Here is a 16,840-nt window from a genome sequence, read left to right as displayed (position 1 = left end):
ATGCGAGTCTGGGGCCTAATGAATTCAAGGCAGGGCTCCAGCCCTTCGCTGGGGGCGGACGGAGGCTGAGCCACGCCTGGCAGTGCTCAGGGGCCACTCCTGGCTCTGTGCTCGGGGATCTCTCCTGGCAGGGCTCAGGGTACCGGCTGAGATGCTGGAGATTGAACGGGGACGAGCCACGTGCAGGGCCAGCACCCTCTGCGCTGTCCCATCTCTCAGAATCCCTAGAACCCTTGTAGGACCTGCCCTGATCCAGACAGGGAGCATCAGAAAGTGACCGTGATCATTCAGGAAACTGGAAAAGAGCTACGCCCACAGAAAAGGGCTGGTGGCAGGACAATGAACCAACCCCCTCCTGCAGAAACCCTGAGGGCCGGGAGGCAGGCGTGAGGCTCTCCTGCCTGGCGTGCGAGGATCGAGGACCCACACGCTGGTCCCAGGAGGGGAGGAGAGGCTGACCCGTCTGCTCCTCCCGGCCCGGGGTCCGCTACCGAGATGCCCTCCGGAGACGCTACTGGAGTTCCCGACAGGTTCTTTGGGAAGGAAACCCGACACGATCTTTCACGAGCTCACCCTGATCTGGTGAATGGATTTGTACTTTTCTGGAACTGACAATTCCCCAACAGACTTAATGATGGCGACGGCCTTGTTATCCTCGGAGGGGTCGGAGCTGGTGCTGTAGGCCCCGTTCTCGTCGCTGTCCGGCATCTCCTCCTCCTCCTCGCTGTAGCTTTCGTCAGAATTCTCATTCAAAGACGACTCTGAGCTTTCTTCCTTTCTAGGTTCGTTCAACTGAAAAAGTTCTGAAAGCATGTAATTGGCTGAAGCAATGATCTTATGAAAAGAAAAAGAGAAAAAGATGAGTAAGTGACGGTTCATCCAGAGGCACCGACCTCGCTAGCCTAACCCCCCCGTCAAGTGATGTCCACCCAACTGCACCGTGCTGGCTACTGTGAGCTTAGCTCCCCGGACAAGTGATGTCCACCCAACTCCACTGCGCTGGCCACTACAAGCTTAGCAACCTGGGCAAGTGATGTTCATCCAGACGCACTGTGCCAGCTAAGGACGAGTTTAGCTCCCAGGGCTCGGGGTCTGCCTGCCAACAGGAGTTTCCCCCGCGTGCCCAGCTCAGTTCTCAACACTGCCTCTTCCCCATTTCCTGAAATCTACCCACCTGGCCCGCCCTCTGAAAAACAGCCTATTTCACTAAAGCCAAAGACAAGTTTCCACTGAGACATTACACCGCATCAAATGGGGACGTCGGACTGTCTCTTTACAAGGGCACGACTTCTAAGAGACCGCCTTTGATCGGCAGGTAATGCCGACTGCGTGGCCTGGACCTGCAGCGGAGGGCCCAGGAGCTCACCGAGAGAAAAGTCTGTCCTGTATTTCTTACCATCAGCAGGGATTCCCATTTATCTCAATGACTGAAGCCATTCTTTTATTATTCTATTTTTTTGTGGACCACCCCGCCATGCTCAGGGGTCACTCCTGGCTCGGTACACAGAAATTACTCCTGACGGTGCTCGGGGGACCATGTGGGGTATCCTACTGGCAGTGCTATTTCCCCAACCTACTTTAAGTGATTAATCACACACAATTATCTTAATGTCATTTTTCCAGCTTTCGCATTAACCTGCCAATTTCTACTTGCACCACCACCTCAAGCCAGCAATTATATAAATACCGCTGTCATTTTTCTTCAAGATATGTTTTCTCTTGGTTTTGTCTCTAGAGCACTGATAGAACGCCAAACTGGACGTGGTTTCAATGATATCGACTTGTATTTTTCAAAAAGAGACAGATTTTACATAGTTTTTGTAAGTCAAACTGAATCCAAGTAGAGGCATCACCGAAAAGCGGCTTCCAAAGTTGTGCAACTGAGGAGGCTGGTGTGAGACTGGGCAAACGGCCGATTTTAAGAGGTGCTTTTGTACACTAACGGATGGCATATGAGCCTCCACTGTTTCCCACTAATAAAATGTATGTATCTGCGTGAACATTTTTTTTAAAGACACGACAAAATAGTTTAAAAAGCTTTTCAAGCCAAGATTGAGCACTGCACTGCTTTAACGGTGCTTGACCAAATGGGATCTAAATTTGCAGATGAACAAACACTCCCCCCAGCATGGGTCGCGCAAGTCACCCCTCTAAGCCACACGTGGCAGTGCTCAGGGCTCTCCTCCAGCTCTGTGCTCAGGGATCACTCCCGGCTCTGTGCTCAGGATCACTCCTGGCTCTGTGCACAGGACTCACTCCTGGCTCTGTGTTTGGGACTCACCCCTAGAGGTACTCGGGGGGTGGGGTAGGGGAACGATTCCATGGAGTGCAGGTCATCAACCCAGGTCGGCCGCGCGCGTACCAGGTAGATGCCTTCCCCGCTGTACTCTCTCCAGCCCCTGAAAATGTTCCTCCGCTACACTGCGTGCACGGAGCGCAGAGCGGCACCCGCTTACCTGGGGATGCCGGCTTTTGTCCAGCAACTTGACGCAGTTAAGCAGCAACGTTCGGATAGTCCCGTAGTGTTTCTTGTTCTGATTCTTCTTCATCATCATGTTGCAGGCGACCCTGAAACCAAGATTTTCGTGTTCATGACGTGCGAGAATACAAGGAACAGCCTGACAGAGCCCACGAGGCTGCTGCACGGTGCCCAGGGCCTGGGTTCAACCCCCAGCACACAGCCCCCTGCGTACCACTAGGAGGAACCCACCCCCACTCATCAAAAACAACGGAAACTGTATTTTTGCACACCCCCGGAGTTTACTTTGATCACACACATACTTTTTTTTTTTTTTTTTTTTTGCTTTTTGGGTCACACCTGGTGATGCACAGGGGTTACTCCCGGCAGTGCTCAGGGGAACTGAGTATGGGATGCTGGGAATTGAACCCGGGTCGGCCGCATGCAAGGCAAACGCCCTACCCACTATGCTTCCGCTCCAGCCCCACATGAGCTTTCTAGACTATGACAATATTGTTGGAATGAGTACATTAAAAAAAAAAAATCACCAGTATTGTAAATCTCGGTATCTCAATGAATAAAGTAAATAAACCCTACAAACCTAAGAAGGTATTTCAAATTCCTGGCTTGGATGGCACTGCCCTACCTAAGAGGGTCTCTAACTTATTTGGTTGTCCCCTTTCCACGAAAAAAAAAAAAATCTTACGACTCCACACTGAAACATGCCTTCTTAAACCAACAGAGCACACCCCGCTGCATTCCCCTCGGCCCTGGGGTGCGGCTCTGGGAAACGCTGACACCTGGCGTTAAATCAGTCTACGACTTTCTCTCAGGGGTGTGATCCAGGCACTGTGGGTGCCAGAGCGGAAACCGCCCACACAAGGCGCACCCCCCCCACCACTGAGTCCTGTGGGGACTCACTTGTACAGGAGAATCGCCACAGGCATGGTGAAAGGGTTCTGGTACTTGTCCTCGGTCTCTTCGCAGAGCGTGGTGAGGTCATAGAGCTTCACAATGTCGCTGCCACTCGCTGCAAAGACAAAGCGGCTCAGTTTCCTGCGCCCCCCCCCCCACCCCGCCCCTCGGCCCAGCACCCCAGGTGAACTCACCTTTGAACAGCCAATAGGTGTGTCCTTCCTTGGTGCAGTTGGACTTTAGGAAGGACAGAATATTCTGCGCAATGTCTTTGATGACTTTCGTAGAGAAATTCGAGTTTTCCAGATTGGGAATCTCTTCCGTCTTTATCATCTCGTACTTCTGTGGCGAGAGTGGGCAGGTGAGGGGACTTGGCGTCTCCCGGCCCCAGGTCCCAGGATGCGAAGCCGCCAGCCCCGATGAGCCCGTTTCGAGAAACAGAGATTTCCGGGAACCAGCTGCCCCCAGATTTCTGATTCCAGAGTCTAATGAGCCCAGTTTCTGACTGACTGTGGAGCAAACTGAATAGAACATGCTTGCATGGTTTCAGCCAGGAGACGGCTGAGGAAGGTCATGCCCGACCAACTAACATTTCAATGCACCACTAGGGCCCTTTCTCTCTCCACACATCACAATGCCTGCCTGGAAGTTTCTCCTGGCCGGGACAGAGCACTGCAGCCCAGTGGAGAGGAGCAGCTGGGAGCACCACAGCCACCACACCCACGTCCTCGCACCTGCCCTGGCAGCCTCCGGCCTCCGCACCTAACTGCCTCCTCCTGCATTTTCTCTAATCTTCCCATGCCAGAAGCCCCCAGCATTTTGTAAAGTAAGACAAAGTACAGTCTCCTCCGGCAGTTTCCACCCGTTTCTGTTCATCTAGAGCCCTGGATCAGGTCCCTTCTTTAAAGCACCCCCGACACCTGGTCATGGTCCCTTTCGCCAAGTCCCATGTCTCTTCCTTCTCACTCACAAGGGCAAGAGCACCAATGACCATTTTTGGCTTTTGGGGTCACACCTGGTGTGTGAGCACAGGGGCTGGGAGACCATGTCGCTGTCCGACGGTTCGGCCCCTCAGGGTCTGATTTTAACAGATTTCCGGGGACACACACACACACACACACACACACACACACACTTGTCAACATGCCACATGCCACCTGCAGGCGCCAGTCTGTGGGTCCCCTCGAACCAGCCAAACAAGTTCAGACTCCTTAGCGGGCGAGACACCTCATCCGCCCTGACACAGCTCTCCACACGAATGCTGTGCTCCCAAACTGACCGGATCGACGGGTCCCTCACTTACTCATCTGCAGAAACCCAACTCCCATTTTTCAAGGTGTGGCCTGGCACTCAAGATCCGAAGACGACCTCTCCAGAGTGCTCTCGGGTCAGACTGGAAGTGATCACGTGCGTGTGTGCCGGGTCAGATTGGAAGTGATCTTGCACGGGTGCGTGTGCACGCACACACACACACACACTCCTTTGCGAAGAATCACAAGCTCCCTGGCCTCTCTGATCCTCACTCCCTCCTGTTTAACGGCTTTTGAAGCAGCGACCAGACCTGACTGTTTCCACCCCCGTGTTATACGGCACCCAAGTGCCTCGCAGGCGCTAGGACAAATAGGTCCGTCACTTTTTACCTCTGTGACTGTCACGGCGCTACTTCCCTCGTGTGCACGTAGCAGGTATTTGTATACTAAATAAATACCCGTTTATACAAGCATCTCCAGGTCATTACTTGGATAATGAGTGCTTGGCATTAAAAATCTATGACTATTCATGTAACTTTATGACAAGTATGTTTATAACTTCCTACAAATTACCTATTAAAACTCTACTCCTGGAACATGCAAAATTCTGGCATCATCAACTTGCATGTTTCAAATTTTAGCTGGCTCACGGTTCTCTTCCCTCCCAAAGACACACCTGTGTACTTAGGAGCCCTGGGAACTCGGGAGAGGTGCTTACGCGGCTTCCAGCGTAGCCGTCACCAGAAAGGCCCCTACCTGCACGATGCCGTTCACGTGGAAACACATGACGAGCTCCGGAACGTTGCATATCAGGTTGTCCAACCAATAGTCAATTCCCGTGAGCACATTAATCGGCTTGTTGTTGTCCCTGAAAACATAACGGCCAGCGTAACGAAGGCTTTGCGTCCTCCGTCAATCTTCCCCCCGAGATGGGAAATGCCACGTGTGTTCTTGTTCTTCTGGAGAGGAGCACTGGCAGCAGAGCCCCAGTCTTGCCTCCTGGGCTCGAGGGCCCTGGCCAGGTGCTCAGCCTCCTTCCCGACAGCTGACAGAAGCCGGGCGCTGCGACCCTGGGGACCGATCCGCCCCCACCGCCCCCCAGGGCTCTCCGTTCACACAGGCCAGCACGGGACGGGGCTCTTGGCAATTGCTGACGGCAAAGGGACACCTTGAGGGTGGGGACACAGCCTGACGGGAGAGAACCAGCAGGTGGGCCGTGGCCAGAAGGAGAGGCCGCTTACCTGAGCCGCAGGCTGACGGCCGGGTACCTGCCGCCCCCGAAGATTGGCATGTTGGAGCCCACGAGCATGTGGATGTCTTCAAAGGTCCAGAGAATGTTGCGAACAAAATCATTTTTAAGGCCCTTCGATTGAAGATAGAGACAACAGCATCACAGGACGTACAGGTCATGGCGACGTCCACCCACAGCCCACGGAAAGCCAGAAAGAGAAGACAAAGGTGACAGCAGCCACGGGCCCGATGCCCGGGGGGCGGGAGGCGGTGCGGGCTGGGCTTCCCTACACACTCCGGGCCCGGGGCCGGGGCCGGTGCCCGCCTGGCCTGGCTGGGGAGCATACCTGACTGTTCTCCCCGTCATTGAACAGAGGAGTGAGGTTTTGTTCTTGGGCTGCTGAGGCCACATGGCCCACTATGTATGAGGGCTCGAGAGGCTCCCTTTCCTGCGGAGGGCAAGGACACGGCGTGATTCTGCTGCCACTGTTCCCTCCCGGGGCCGACCTCGGCGGGCAGCACCCAAATGCTCCGGGCGCTCCTACAGCCCACCCTGGCAGCGAGGACGAGTGCAGGGTACCGGGTCCCGGCACTGGGAGGCTGCCATCAGCCCTGCGAGCACAGGGCGCCAAGCGTCAGCACTGAACCTCTGCCGTTAGCCCTGCGAGCACAGAGCGCCGAGTCTTGGCCCTGGGATGCCGTCAGCCCTGTGGGGTCAAAGCCAGAGGCTCAACAAACCGAGACTACTCTGAGGGAAGACTGGGGGGCGTGACCCCCCTTCTGCAGACGACTCTGGAACCCATGGCTCTGGGCGAGAACCCTCGGGGCTCCCGCAGTCACACTGCGTCCTCTCTCTGAGGTGGGGTTCATGCCCCAGTCAGCCCCAGACTGCGAGAAACGCTGACTCCACACCGGAGGCCCCCCAGGGTCGGGGACTGGCGGGGAGAACGACCGATCTTGCGGGGGAAGCCAAAGCGCTCAGGATCCACTTCGGAGCACTGGTCCTGGTTCCAGACTGGGGTCACACCCGGCAGTGCTCAGGGGACCACATGGGAGGCTAGGGACAGAGCCCACGTCGGCTGCACGCGAGGCAAGCGCCCTCCCCACTGTTCTATCGCCTGACCCCACAGGTGAGGGTCACCCGTCAGGAGACCCTCTGGCCTGGGGCAGCTTCCGCCTGTCTCTTCCTTTCCCAATCGTGCAGGCTTGCACCCTTGGGTTCAAGCCCAGGAGGCGTGCGTGGCTCGCACATTCCAAGGGCCCACCCTGCTGCTCACGCCTCGCCATCCGTCCCTGAAGCAGTGCCTGTGACCCCAGTGGGGGGAGGAAGGGCAGGCGGGCGGCACCATCGCGCCTTCTCCACACGGAACCTGAGCCGCATGCAGCTACTCGTCTGGGCGAAGGCAGTGCTCCTCGTGAGGCCTGCGTCTCGGGGCCAGAGTCGCCTTCTCTGACTCTCGGCGCGTCACGCGGGGCCTCGAAAGCAGTTTTGGAAACAAGAATTCAGGAGGTGACAGCCAAAAACAAAGACCTGCAATGCTGAAATTTAGGCAGCGTCGATGCTCTTCTCGGGGCCGGAGCCACAGCACAGCAGGTAGGGCGTTGGCCGCACACGCAGCCGGCCCGGCTTCCACCCCTGGGACCCCACACGCTCCTCTGAGCCCCGCCAGGAGCAACTTCGGAGCGCTGGGCCAACACTATACCCTGAGCATAGCTGGGTGTGACCTAAAACTCAAAAAAGGGGACAAAAGAAAGAACTTCTTGCTCATTATTTGAAGGGTCTTACGTAGATTACGGGGCTGGAGTGATAGCACAGCGGCAGGGCGTTTGTCTTGTGCGTAGCCAGCCCAGCCGAGCCGGGTTCGATTCCTCCGCCCCTCTCAGAGAGCCCGGCAAGCTACTAAGGGTACCCCGCCCGCACAACAGAGCCTGGCAAGCTCCCCGTGGTGTATTCGATATGCCAAAAAAACAGTCACAACAAGTCTCACGATGGAGACGTTACTGGGCCTGCTCGAGCAAATCGATGAACAACGGGAGGACAGTGTTTTTGTTTGTACGTAGATTACACTAGGTAAAACGATGTGTAAGCGTGAGTGAATAAAGAACATAAAAATGAACTTCTAGATGAGCATAGAACAGTGGTGAGGAGGAAGGGGCGAAGAGGGAAGGAGCGCCTGGAGAGGATGGACACCGGACCCTCAGCCTAACTGGCCAGGGCGGATACAGACAGCGCAGGATGACGGCCTGGAGACCAGTGTCCCTGCGATCAGAGATGGGCCTCAGTATTCTGGCGACCACCCAGGCTACCCGACAACGCTTACGCACTGACTGTCGGCCACGAAGCCAGTCAGGACTCCGACAGTCCCAAAGGGACCCCTGGCATCACGTGCCCGCGCCCCCCCAACCCCCGTCAACTCAGTCGGCCGCGTCTTGCCAGAAGGAGCGCCCCGGTCCCCTGGACATTGGAACACACGACACTGAGGAATGCGAATGCTGTGGGAACGGGCTCATGACAGAGAGGGCCACGTCTGGACTAGAAGCTCAGATGTGACAGGAAGAGACATTCCCTGTGGGGGGCTTTAGAGTCCGCTGTGAATTCCGGAGTCCCTGCAGCATCTCAGACCCTGCGGCACTGAGGAAGGAGGAGGAGCAACAGGGCAGAAGCACAGACCTCGGTTAGGGAACCGGCAACACACCAGGCTCAGCCGCGGATAAGGGCAGGCTGCTAATCTCTTCCCCCAGGGCTTAACGGCTGCGGTGAACCAACAACAGTCACACACCTTCTAAGGAAACATTTTTTGATCACTTTTAGAAAATTAAAACAAGCAATATAAAACAAATTATTCAGGGCTTGCCAAAGGGACAGGCTTGAGGGGTGGTCAAGAAAACTGGAAATAATTTTTTTGGGGGGGGGGCCAGAGTATAATAGTACAGTGGGTGGTGCGAAGCGGCTCGGGTGGTGGGAGTGGCGTTGGAACACTGAACGTAGTAAGTCATGACAACCTTACAAAAACAAATTTAAAAATAATGAAGTTATTTGGAAATCGATACTTAGAACAGTCAGGTCCAGGAATGCAGAACCATCCTGTCACGCACACCCACAGCGCGGGTGCCAGCTCACTGCCTCCTCCATCAAGCCTAGAGTCTCAAAGCTGCCAGGTTTCTCCTGACGACTCCTACGAACAGAATGGAAACTGCTGCAGGAGTGTGAGGGAGCTGGGACGAGACCAGGATTCCCACTATACGGGCTCTTGTTCGACGTGGGTTTTGGAGATGAGGAATACTATATTAAGTCCTTAAAAAAAATCTTTTGCTGAAACAGAATCACATTCAGCGAAGCACAAACAACAAAGCTGAATGATGAGTGATAAAAAGCAAAATGCCCAGGACCACCCTTGGCAGAGCTGCACTGACCCCTTCAATACGGTCCCATGCCCGGCCGGGTTGGCTCCGAGGGCCCTCAGACCGTTCCCACCTTCCTCTTCCATTCGTGTCCCCAACTTTGATGAAATTTGGATTTCTCAAATTTTTTAAAGAGGTCTCTCTAGAGAAAAACCTAGGCCCAAACTCACATTCATTTGTGGGCTTCTTCGAATTAGGATTTGGGGTAACAAGAACTATGAAGCTGAATGTCTTAAGTCTGAGCACATCAAGCAAGAGGAGGAACCCCAGACACCAAGCCAAAACTCCTCAGCCTTTTCCTCACGGGCACTCCTGGCACGTGGGGCCACACGTGAGGCGCCAGCAGGGTCCGGCCGCCCCGGCAGCTCCTGGCCTCTCTCCCGGGGCATTTAACTCACGCCCTGGCGCTGGCTGGGCAAGTGCCTTAAGCCACGAGCTCTCTCCCAGGGCCTGGAAGATCTTATTCTTCATTTTGTCACGCTTTGCCCTGAAGGCAGACACGATGGTCCGCACCTGTGAGCAGTCTGTTCCCTGAGACACGCTCAGGACAGAGCTCAGCGACGAGAAACAGAGACAGGAGAGGCAAAACGGACAACGGACGCTCCTCACGCTTCCTTCCCGACGCTCAACACGGGCAGGGTTCCGGAGCTTCACCCAGGAAACCTCGGAGCTATTTCTGGCCTAACCCCGACAAGGATCCACTGAACTACCGGAGGCCCGAGTCGTGACGACACACCTTCAACTGAACACCCAGAGCTGCACAATGTCCCACCGTCACTAGACTAAGTAACTCTCTCTTGACCTTCAGGCCGTTATAACAGTAAAAGTATTTCTAAGCCGGGGGCCAGACCTATCGTATAGCGTGGGGAGGGCGCTTGCCTTGCAAGTAGCTGACCCGGACTCAATCTCCAGCACCCCATATGGTCCCCCCCCACGCCCACCAGGAACGACCTAAGTCCTGAGCACCGCCGTGTCTGACGCCTAAACAAGAAAATCTTGTAAGCGATTTTAAGTACTGGCAAAGAAGCTATAAGTAATACCCTGTAAATTCAACTCTGAAAAACCTCAAAGTAGATTTTCTGAGAGATATGAATGGACAGAACATTTTTCACTGTGGTTCATCTATTTTGAAGAGGCTAAACCAAATCAGTGACTCTGTTGATTAACAAGGCACTGAATGCAGGGCCAGAGTGATACTACAGCGGTTAAGGCTCTTAAGAGTCTTGCACACAGCTGACTCGGGTTCGATCCCTGGCATTCCATGTGGTTCTCCCGAGCACCACCAGGTGTGATCCCTGAGCCCAGAGCCAGGAGTGAACCCCGAGCACCACCGGGTGCGGCCCAAAGCAAGGTACGCAGGTGTCCTTGGGAGCGGGGAGACGGGACGAGCACCTCGGCGGGGACTGACCTGACTGGGAGCACTGGGGTCCTCGGACACGGAGGGCGGCATCTCAAACGGGGCGGGCCAGGAGGCCCCGTCCGCGTCGTGGGCCTGGTCGGAGCTGGACGGTTCCTGCGGTTCGGCGGACGGCACGGGCTGAGCAGCTCCATCGCCGTTGATGCTGGCCAGGTCAGACAGAACACAGGCGTCACTAAAGACAACCTACGGGCCGGAGCGACAGGACAGCGGGCACGGCGTTTGCCTTGCACGCAGCCAACGCGGGTCCCATCCCCGGCCCCCCGCGGGGTTCCCCCGGCCCTGGGCACTGCTGGGCGTGGCTCCCCAGGCCAAAGATAACTGGAGCTGCGTTCAGCACTCTACAGGCTCCTGAAAGCGGGCTGTGCGGTCACGCGCCTCGTGAGAAAGGAGCTTCGTGAAGCCCACGTCCACGGAGCCGGAGGGGCCAGGCCACCCTCACCCGCACCGGATGAGCGCTCAGGCCAGGATGTCGGCTTTCCCCTTCAAACACAGAGCAACAAGCAGCCAGGTACCTGTAGTACAAGAACTTGGACAGAATGGCCTTCTGGTACCAGTGCTCCTTGCTCTTCTTCTTCCTCTGCCACTTCTGGTCAATGAGCCTCTGGTAGAACTCCTTGAGCCACGTCCAGTCGCCGGTCTGAAGCACAAAGCAGACAGACCGCGCTGTCAGAGCTCCCGCTCTCCTGCATTCTGGCAGGAAGCGCGCTGGTGTCCTGCGCCGCACGCGCACGCTCAGAGAAGACTCGCTAGCCCAAACTCCTGGCCCTGATTTATGGAAGGGGGCGCTGCCCTCCCTGAGCCGGGCTGGGAGGGGACGTTTCTTCGTGCCACGCTCCTCAGTGTCCGCCATTACGTTAGTCCCACGACCCACTGCACACCATCGCCCGCAGACAGGGCTAGACCCTCGAGGGAGCTGCCGGGAGCGAGGAGCGAGACCCACTGGCCGTCACCAACCACGGCCTGCGCCCTGGTGACGGCAGCAGCTGTGTCTCAGTGGGCACCTTTTGTTTCCAGTACTAAAGACCACCTCATTCCCCTCCTCCTCTAACATCCTTTGTGACCAGTCCTGGACAAGGACAGGAGAGCGGCCCTGACATAACGCAGAGCAACTGCATTTTGCAGGAAGTATCCCTCTCAGCAGTGAAGGGGAAACAGTTGTCAGCCAACCTACAGTTCAAGTTCGGAAACTCCTGCTTTAAAGGACCCAATTAATTCTCCTAGTAACAATGTATTCATTCACGGGGAGAACTTGTAACATTTTTCTCTAGGGCCTCGTAGCCCCGGGGTGCCTGAGAATCTCTTTAAGGGCAATGTCCCAGGAGTTTGCAAACATTCAGATTCTTTAGCGTCACAACGTTCTTCACTGTCTCCTTTTCTAACAAAGATCTGAGCAATAGGTTTCAATGGAAGAAGGTTCGCCCCCCCATCAGAGAGCTTATCCAAGGACATCTCTGCCCTTTTCAGAGACAAAAATCCCGTTTCTGATCCCCGAGAGTTACCTGTGAGGATCTCATGAAGAGCTCCTGAATGTCCAGCTCGTCCAGCAAGAGCGTCCGCCCGATGCGGTGCACGGCCATGCTCACGTGCGACTTGCTGTAGGGGATCTTCAGGAGCTTCTTAATGTTCTGAGGGAGGAGGAGAGCCAGCTTAGACCTTTTCGTGTGACGTGGAGCCCTTCTGACCGTAACCTTGAATCTCCACAACTTCTTCCCCTAATATTCCAAGACAAACTACACACACACACAATACAAACCCAAGCAAGGCTGGGCTTCAAAACGAGCCAGCTACTTTCGTGACACATGATCACCCACTTCTTTGCATCTGCATAACTTCCCTAACGTTGGGTGCATCTAGGTGACACTACTGCAACACAAACCCACCAGCAAGCAAGGAATTTCACTGGAAATACCTTTCCAACTCTCAACCGATTAACCCCAAGTAACCGCGCACGCTACGGTCAGCTGTAACTGCTCTCACCAACCCCACTGCCCCCCTCTGGAGGGAGATGTGGCCACGAGTCACGTGCACGCCGCTCCACGCCGTTCCTACGTTTTCCAGACCGCAGGAGAGGGAACACGACAAATCCCGGCACAGACAGCCCAATTACCTCCCACAGTAATAAAGTCACTTACCTCGGAGTCCGAGACAACGTCGACATCGTTTCCTACCGAATCGATAAAGTCGTACGCCATGCCAAAGCTACCAGGGAGACAAGGGCAGGGGGTAAAGGTCACGTAAATGACACAGGAAGAGTTTTTCTGCCGTATCTGCTGCTTCCAGGACACAGAGTTCACATTCTAACACCCGTGGAAGTGGGATGCCTGGCACCCTTGGTTGACTAGCTTTTCCTTCTTCGTGGTATATCAATGGTGGTACTCAGCCAATGACATCTTAAAGAGTGACCCAACAGGAACACTCAGCAGAAGCGATCAGTAGTATTTAAAATATACACGATTATATCTACCTTTAAGTTAACAAATTTAAAAGTAGATATAAATCTTTAATACATACAACTTGAATTTTAAATTGTATATATTAAAATATATACAATTATGTCTACCACGTAACCAAAACCACTTTGATGAAAAATACAAAAAGTATTACATTCAAACTATTCTTTTAGGACAGAGTGGTAAGAAAAACAGAGACCAACAACTCAATATCAGTGTCTAGGATTGAGTCAGTGTGATATATGGCACGTCTTTTTAAAAACATAATAAAAAAAAACGCATCAGACAGCAGTTTGGCCAGAAGATGGAAAGAACAGAGTGAACAGGCAGCCGCAGCAGGACCCCGGGGGCCTGGAAAGCAACAGACGCCCCATTTTCCAGGCAATCAGAGCAGGGCCCTGACCTCGGCTGGCCTCATCGCAGAGCAGGGAGCCCAAGACTCAGCAGGTGTGAAAGGTTAGAGACCGCCCACGGGTTTGCCACTATGGTTCTAAGGGACCATCTGTAGACCAGGTGTGGGTCCACAGGTGCCCGGAAGTTGAGGAACGCTGGCCGAGTAAGTTACCCGATCTTTCTGAGCTTCAGTTTTCATTTAAATCACCGTTCATCATCTCACGGTGCTCAGGTCTGATGAATCCATTTTTCAGAAAGGAGGAAGCTGAGCTACATTCAACTTGGTGCCAGTAGAAACATAGGATATTTTTAACCTGCAGAGGGCTAGGTTGATCTCAAAACTACCCACTTAAGATATTAACTGTCGGGGCTGGAGCGATAGCACAGCGGGTAGGGCGTTTGCTTTGCACGCAGCCAACATGCCCGACACGGGTTCGATTCCCAGCATCCCATATGGTCCCCCGAGCACCGCCAGGAGCAATTCCTGAGTGCATGAGCCAGGAGGAACCCCTGAGCATCGCCGGGTGTGACCCAAAAAGCAAAAAAAAAAAAAAAAAAAAAAAAAAAAACACCAAAAAAATCCAAGATATTAACTGTCAAGGGTCAATCACTGAGAGGGAAAAAAAAAGTGATCCCCCACCCAGTAAGTGGTCCATGGAGCTCGGACCGTTTTTCTCTGTCAGACCCAGTTCACGCCATCGGCTTCCAACAGCAACTGTAGAGTTCCCAGCAAGCATCAGAGTCGCGGGGGACAGGTCACCCAGCCAGCTGGGCTTCTCCATGAGGCCTGTCCAGACGAGACAGCCCCAAACCACATACTGGACAGCTCCGCAGGACAGGGGGAAGAATGCAGGCAGCACGGAGGATTTTTCTCCCCAAGGGCCACCCCGCTTCTTTCATCTGCACACTCCAAAGGAAAACCGAATGAAACCCAAACAGATGACCCAGCCTTAGCAGGGCCGACTCAGCATGTGGCTGACAGCGCGACGCGGGCAGAAAAGCAGCCGGTGCAACTGCATTCCACATCCAAGCCCTATCATCGAGGGGGCAGGGAGACACCGGACGCCCAACCTGATGGTTTCTACCGAGGCATCTGGGCGAGGGTGACTTCATCACCCTCCAACAGCGGGGGCCCAGCCCAGGGACGGTTAGGGGCCCCCGCGGCGTCCACCCACCTGGAGAAGGGCTTGCTTTTCTTGCTGTTGCCGAGGATGGTGGTTCCGGCCGGGCCCAGCTTGGCGCTCTCCCGCAGCCAGTTGGCAGGTGGGAGTTTCAAGTCCGTTTTCTCCTCCAGGCGCGCGAAGGCCGCTCGGGGAGGAGCCGAGGAATACTTCACCACGGCCCGGCTCTTCACTTCGTTGCCCCCCAGCAGCAGGGCCGACCCCTGAGGGACAGACACGGGAGGCCAGGGTCACCTGGGCGGCAATTCGGGAACCGGCCCCCCACAAACTCCCAGCCACCCCAAGGCGACCCCCTCTGCCGCCAATCAGCGCCTGGGTGCAGCGCCCAGTAACTGCAAGCGGAAAGGGCCCTTCCTGGGTCCTGTCCACCTAATGACAGGCAAGCCCGGGCACGAAGCAGGGCAGCACCAAGAAGCACCTGGGCACTCGCTGACCACAGACAGGGGAGAAGGGCCCCGGGGGGGGCGGGGGGTAGGGGGGATCAGAGCGTCGTGTCAACTAACTGCAAACGCTGCTGAGGTCCCTGGTAGCCCCCTGCACCTGCACCTGCACCTGCAGGTCCATCTCCATCCCCCGACCCCTTTAGACAGCCCCCCAAGACCCAACTGCGGGGCCTTGGGGTGCACCAGCCTCCCGAGCCTGCAACCTGCAGGCACGGGCGCGCCCCGCTCGCTCCCTGGCCCTGCAGCCCCCCAACCCCCGGGGCTGGAGGGGCACCTCCGGGCCAAGCCCCCGCCCCGCCCCGCCCCGCCCCGCCCGCCGACCCCCGGGCGCCGCCCCCGAGGGCAGCCGCGGCCGGGCCCGCCCCAGCCCGCGACGGGCGCGCTCACCTGGGCGTTCGCGTCGTCGGCCTCGCCCTGGGCCAGCAGCCCGAGCCCGCCTCGCGCCCCGGCCCCGGCCCCGGCCCCCTTGGCGTCCCCCATGCCCGCCGCGCCCACCAGCGCCCGGCCCGGCCCCGCCAGCCCGGGAGCAGCCGCGCGCGCCCCGCACTTCCGGCCCGCGACCGGAAGCGGCCGCGCCGGCGCGCCCAAGTCTCGCGAGCGTCCGTCGGCGCGCGCGAGAGGTCGGGGCGGCGGCGGCGGCGGCGGGAGGGGGCGGGGCGTGGCGGCCGTCCGTCGTGCGCCTGCGCCCCGCCAAGTCTCGTCTCGCGGTCCCGGCGTCGCCAGGCCCCGCCCCCCGCGCGCGCCGCGCCGCTTTGTTGGCGCATGCGCCGCTCCTGGGTGGGGAGGGGGAGGGGGGCGGTCGTCGCGCGCGCCTGGCGCAGGGCCCGGCCCCCCCGCCCCGTGCCCTCTCGGGCCTCGGGGACCCCCCCCCCCGCGTCACAGTGCGCGCCCGGGCGGGGAGGGGCGTTGCGGCCGGCCCCCGAGTCCGCCTGCAGGGAGCACTGTGCGCCAGGAGCAGGGGCGCACGGCCGGGTCCGCTAGCAGGGAGCACTGTGCGCCGGGGGCAAGAGCGCAAGACCGGGCTCGCTTGCAGGGAGCACTGTGCCAGGAGCTGGGGCGCATGGCAAGGCCCGCCTGCAGGGAGCACTGTGCGCCGGGGGCAGGGGCACTAGACCGGGCCCCCTTGCAGGGAGCACTGTGCCAGGAGCAGGTGCGCACGGCTGGGCCCGCCAGCAGGGAGCACTGTGCGCCGGGGGCAGGGGCGCATGTCCGGGCCAGCTAGCAGGGAGCACTGTGCCAGGGGCAGGGGCGCACGGCCAGGCCTGTCTACAGGGAGCACTGTGCACCGGGGGCAGGGCCGCAAGACTGGACCCGCTTGCAGGGAGCACTGTGCCAGGAGCAGGTGCGCACGGCTGGGCCCGCCAGCAGGGAGCACTATGCGCCGGGGGCAGGGGCACACGGCCGTGCCCGCTTGCAGGGAACACTGTGGCAGGGGCAGGGGCATGAGACCGGGCCCCCTTGCAGGGAGCACTGTGCCAGGAGCTGGGGCGCATGGCAAGGCCCGCCTGCAGGGAGCACTGTGCGCCGGGGGCAGGGGCACTAGACCGGGCCCCCTTGCAGGGAGCACTGTGCCAGGAGCAGGTGCGCACGGCTGGGCCCGCCAGCAGGGAGCACTGTGCGCCGGGGGCAGGGGCGCAAGACTGGACCCGCTTGCAGGGAGCACTGTGTGCCAGGGGCGCTAGACTGGACCCGCTTGCA

At 57.3% G+C, this 16,840-nt stretch overlaps 1 protein-coding gene across 2 annotated transcripts in view; it reads right to left on the bottom strand.

The window, feature by feature from the left end:
* EDRF1 (erythroid differentiation regulatory factor 1) overlaps window positions 1-15,628 on the bottom strand; it is a 28,629-nt gene extending 13,001 nt beyond the window's left edge. Inside the window, exons 1-13 of one of the 2 annotated variants that reach the window (XM_056106676.1) lie at window positions 15,530-15,628; window positions 14,694-14,902; window positions 12,808-12,874; window positions 12,175-12,300; window positions 11,188-11,312; window positions 10,664-10,817; window positions 6,201-6,302; window positions 5,865-5,986; window positions 5,380-5,491; window positions 3,568-3,715; window positions 3,380-3,488; window positions 2,457-2,568; window positions 574-834 (exon numbers count right to left, since the gene is read on the bottom strand). In XM_056106676.1, coding sequence (XP_055962651.1) covers window positions 574-834; window positions 2,457-2,568; window positions 3,380-3,488; window positions 3,568-3,715; window positions 5,380-5,491; window positions 5,865-5,986; window positions 6,201-6,302; window positions 10,664-10,817; window positions 11,188-11,312; window positions 12,175-12,300; window positions 12,808-12,874; window positions 14,694-14,902; window positions 15,530-15,622 — 1,740 coding nt within the window. In that variant the 5' untranslated portion in view covers window positions 15,623-15,628. The remainder of the gene's footprint in view (window positions 1-573; window positions 835-2,456; window positions 2,569-3,379; window positions 3,489-3,567; window positions 3,716-5,379; window positions 5,492-5,864; window positions 5,987-6,200; window positions 6,303-10,663; window positions 10,818-11,187; window positions 11,313-12,174; window positions 12,301-12,807; window positions 12,875-14,693; window positions 14,903-15,529) is intronic. The other variant, XM_056106677.1, reaches the window with a different exon arrangement.
* Window positions 15,629-16,840: the final 1,212 nt, after the last annotated feature.

The sequence above is a fragment of the Sorex fumeus genome, unplaced genomic scaffold (genome assembly GCF_029834395.1).
Source record: "Sorex fumeus unplaced genomic scaffold, SorFum_2.1 ptg000142l, whole genome shotgun sequence".
Lineage (NCBI taxonomy): Eukaryota > Metazoa > Chordata > Mammalia > Eulipotyphla > Soricidae > Sorex > Sorex fumeus.
Note: the sequence above shows the minus strand (reverse complement) of the source record. Positions and strands in the feature narration are given on the sequence as shown.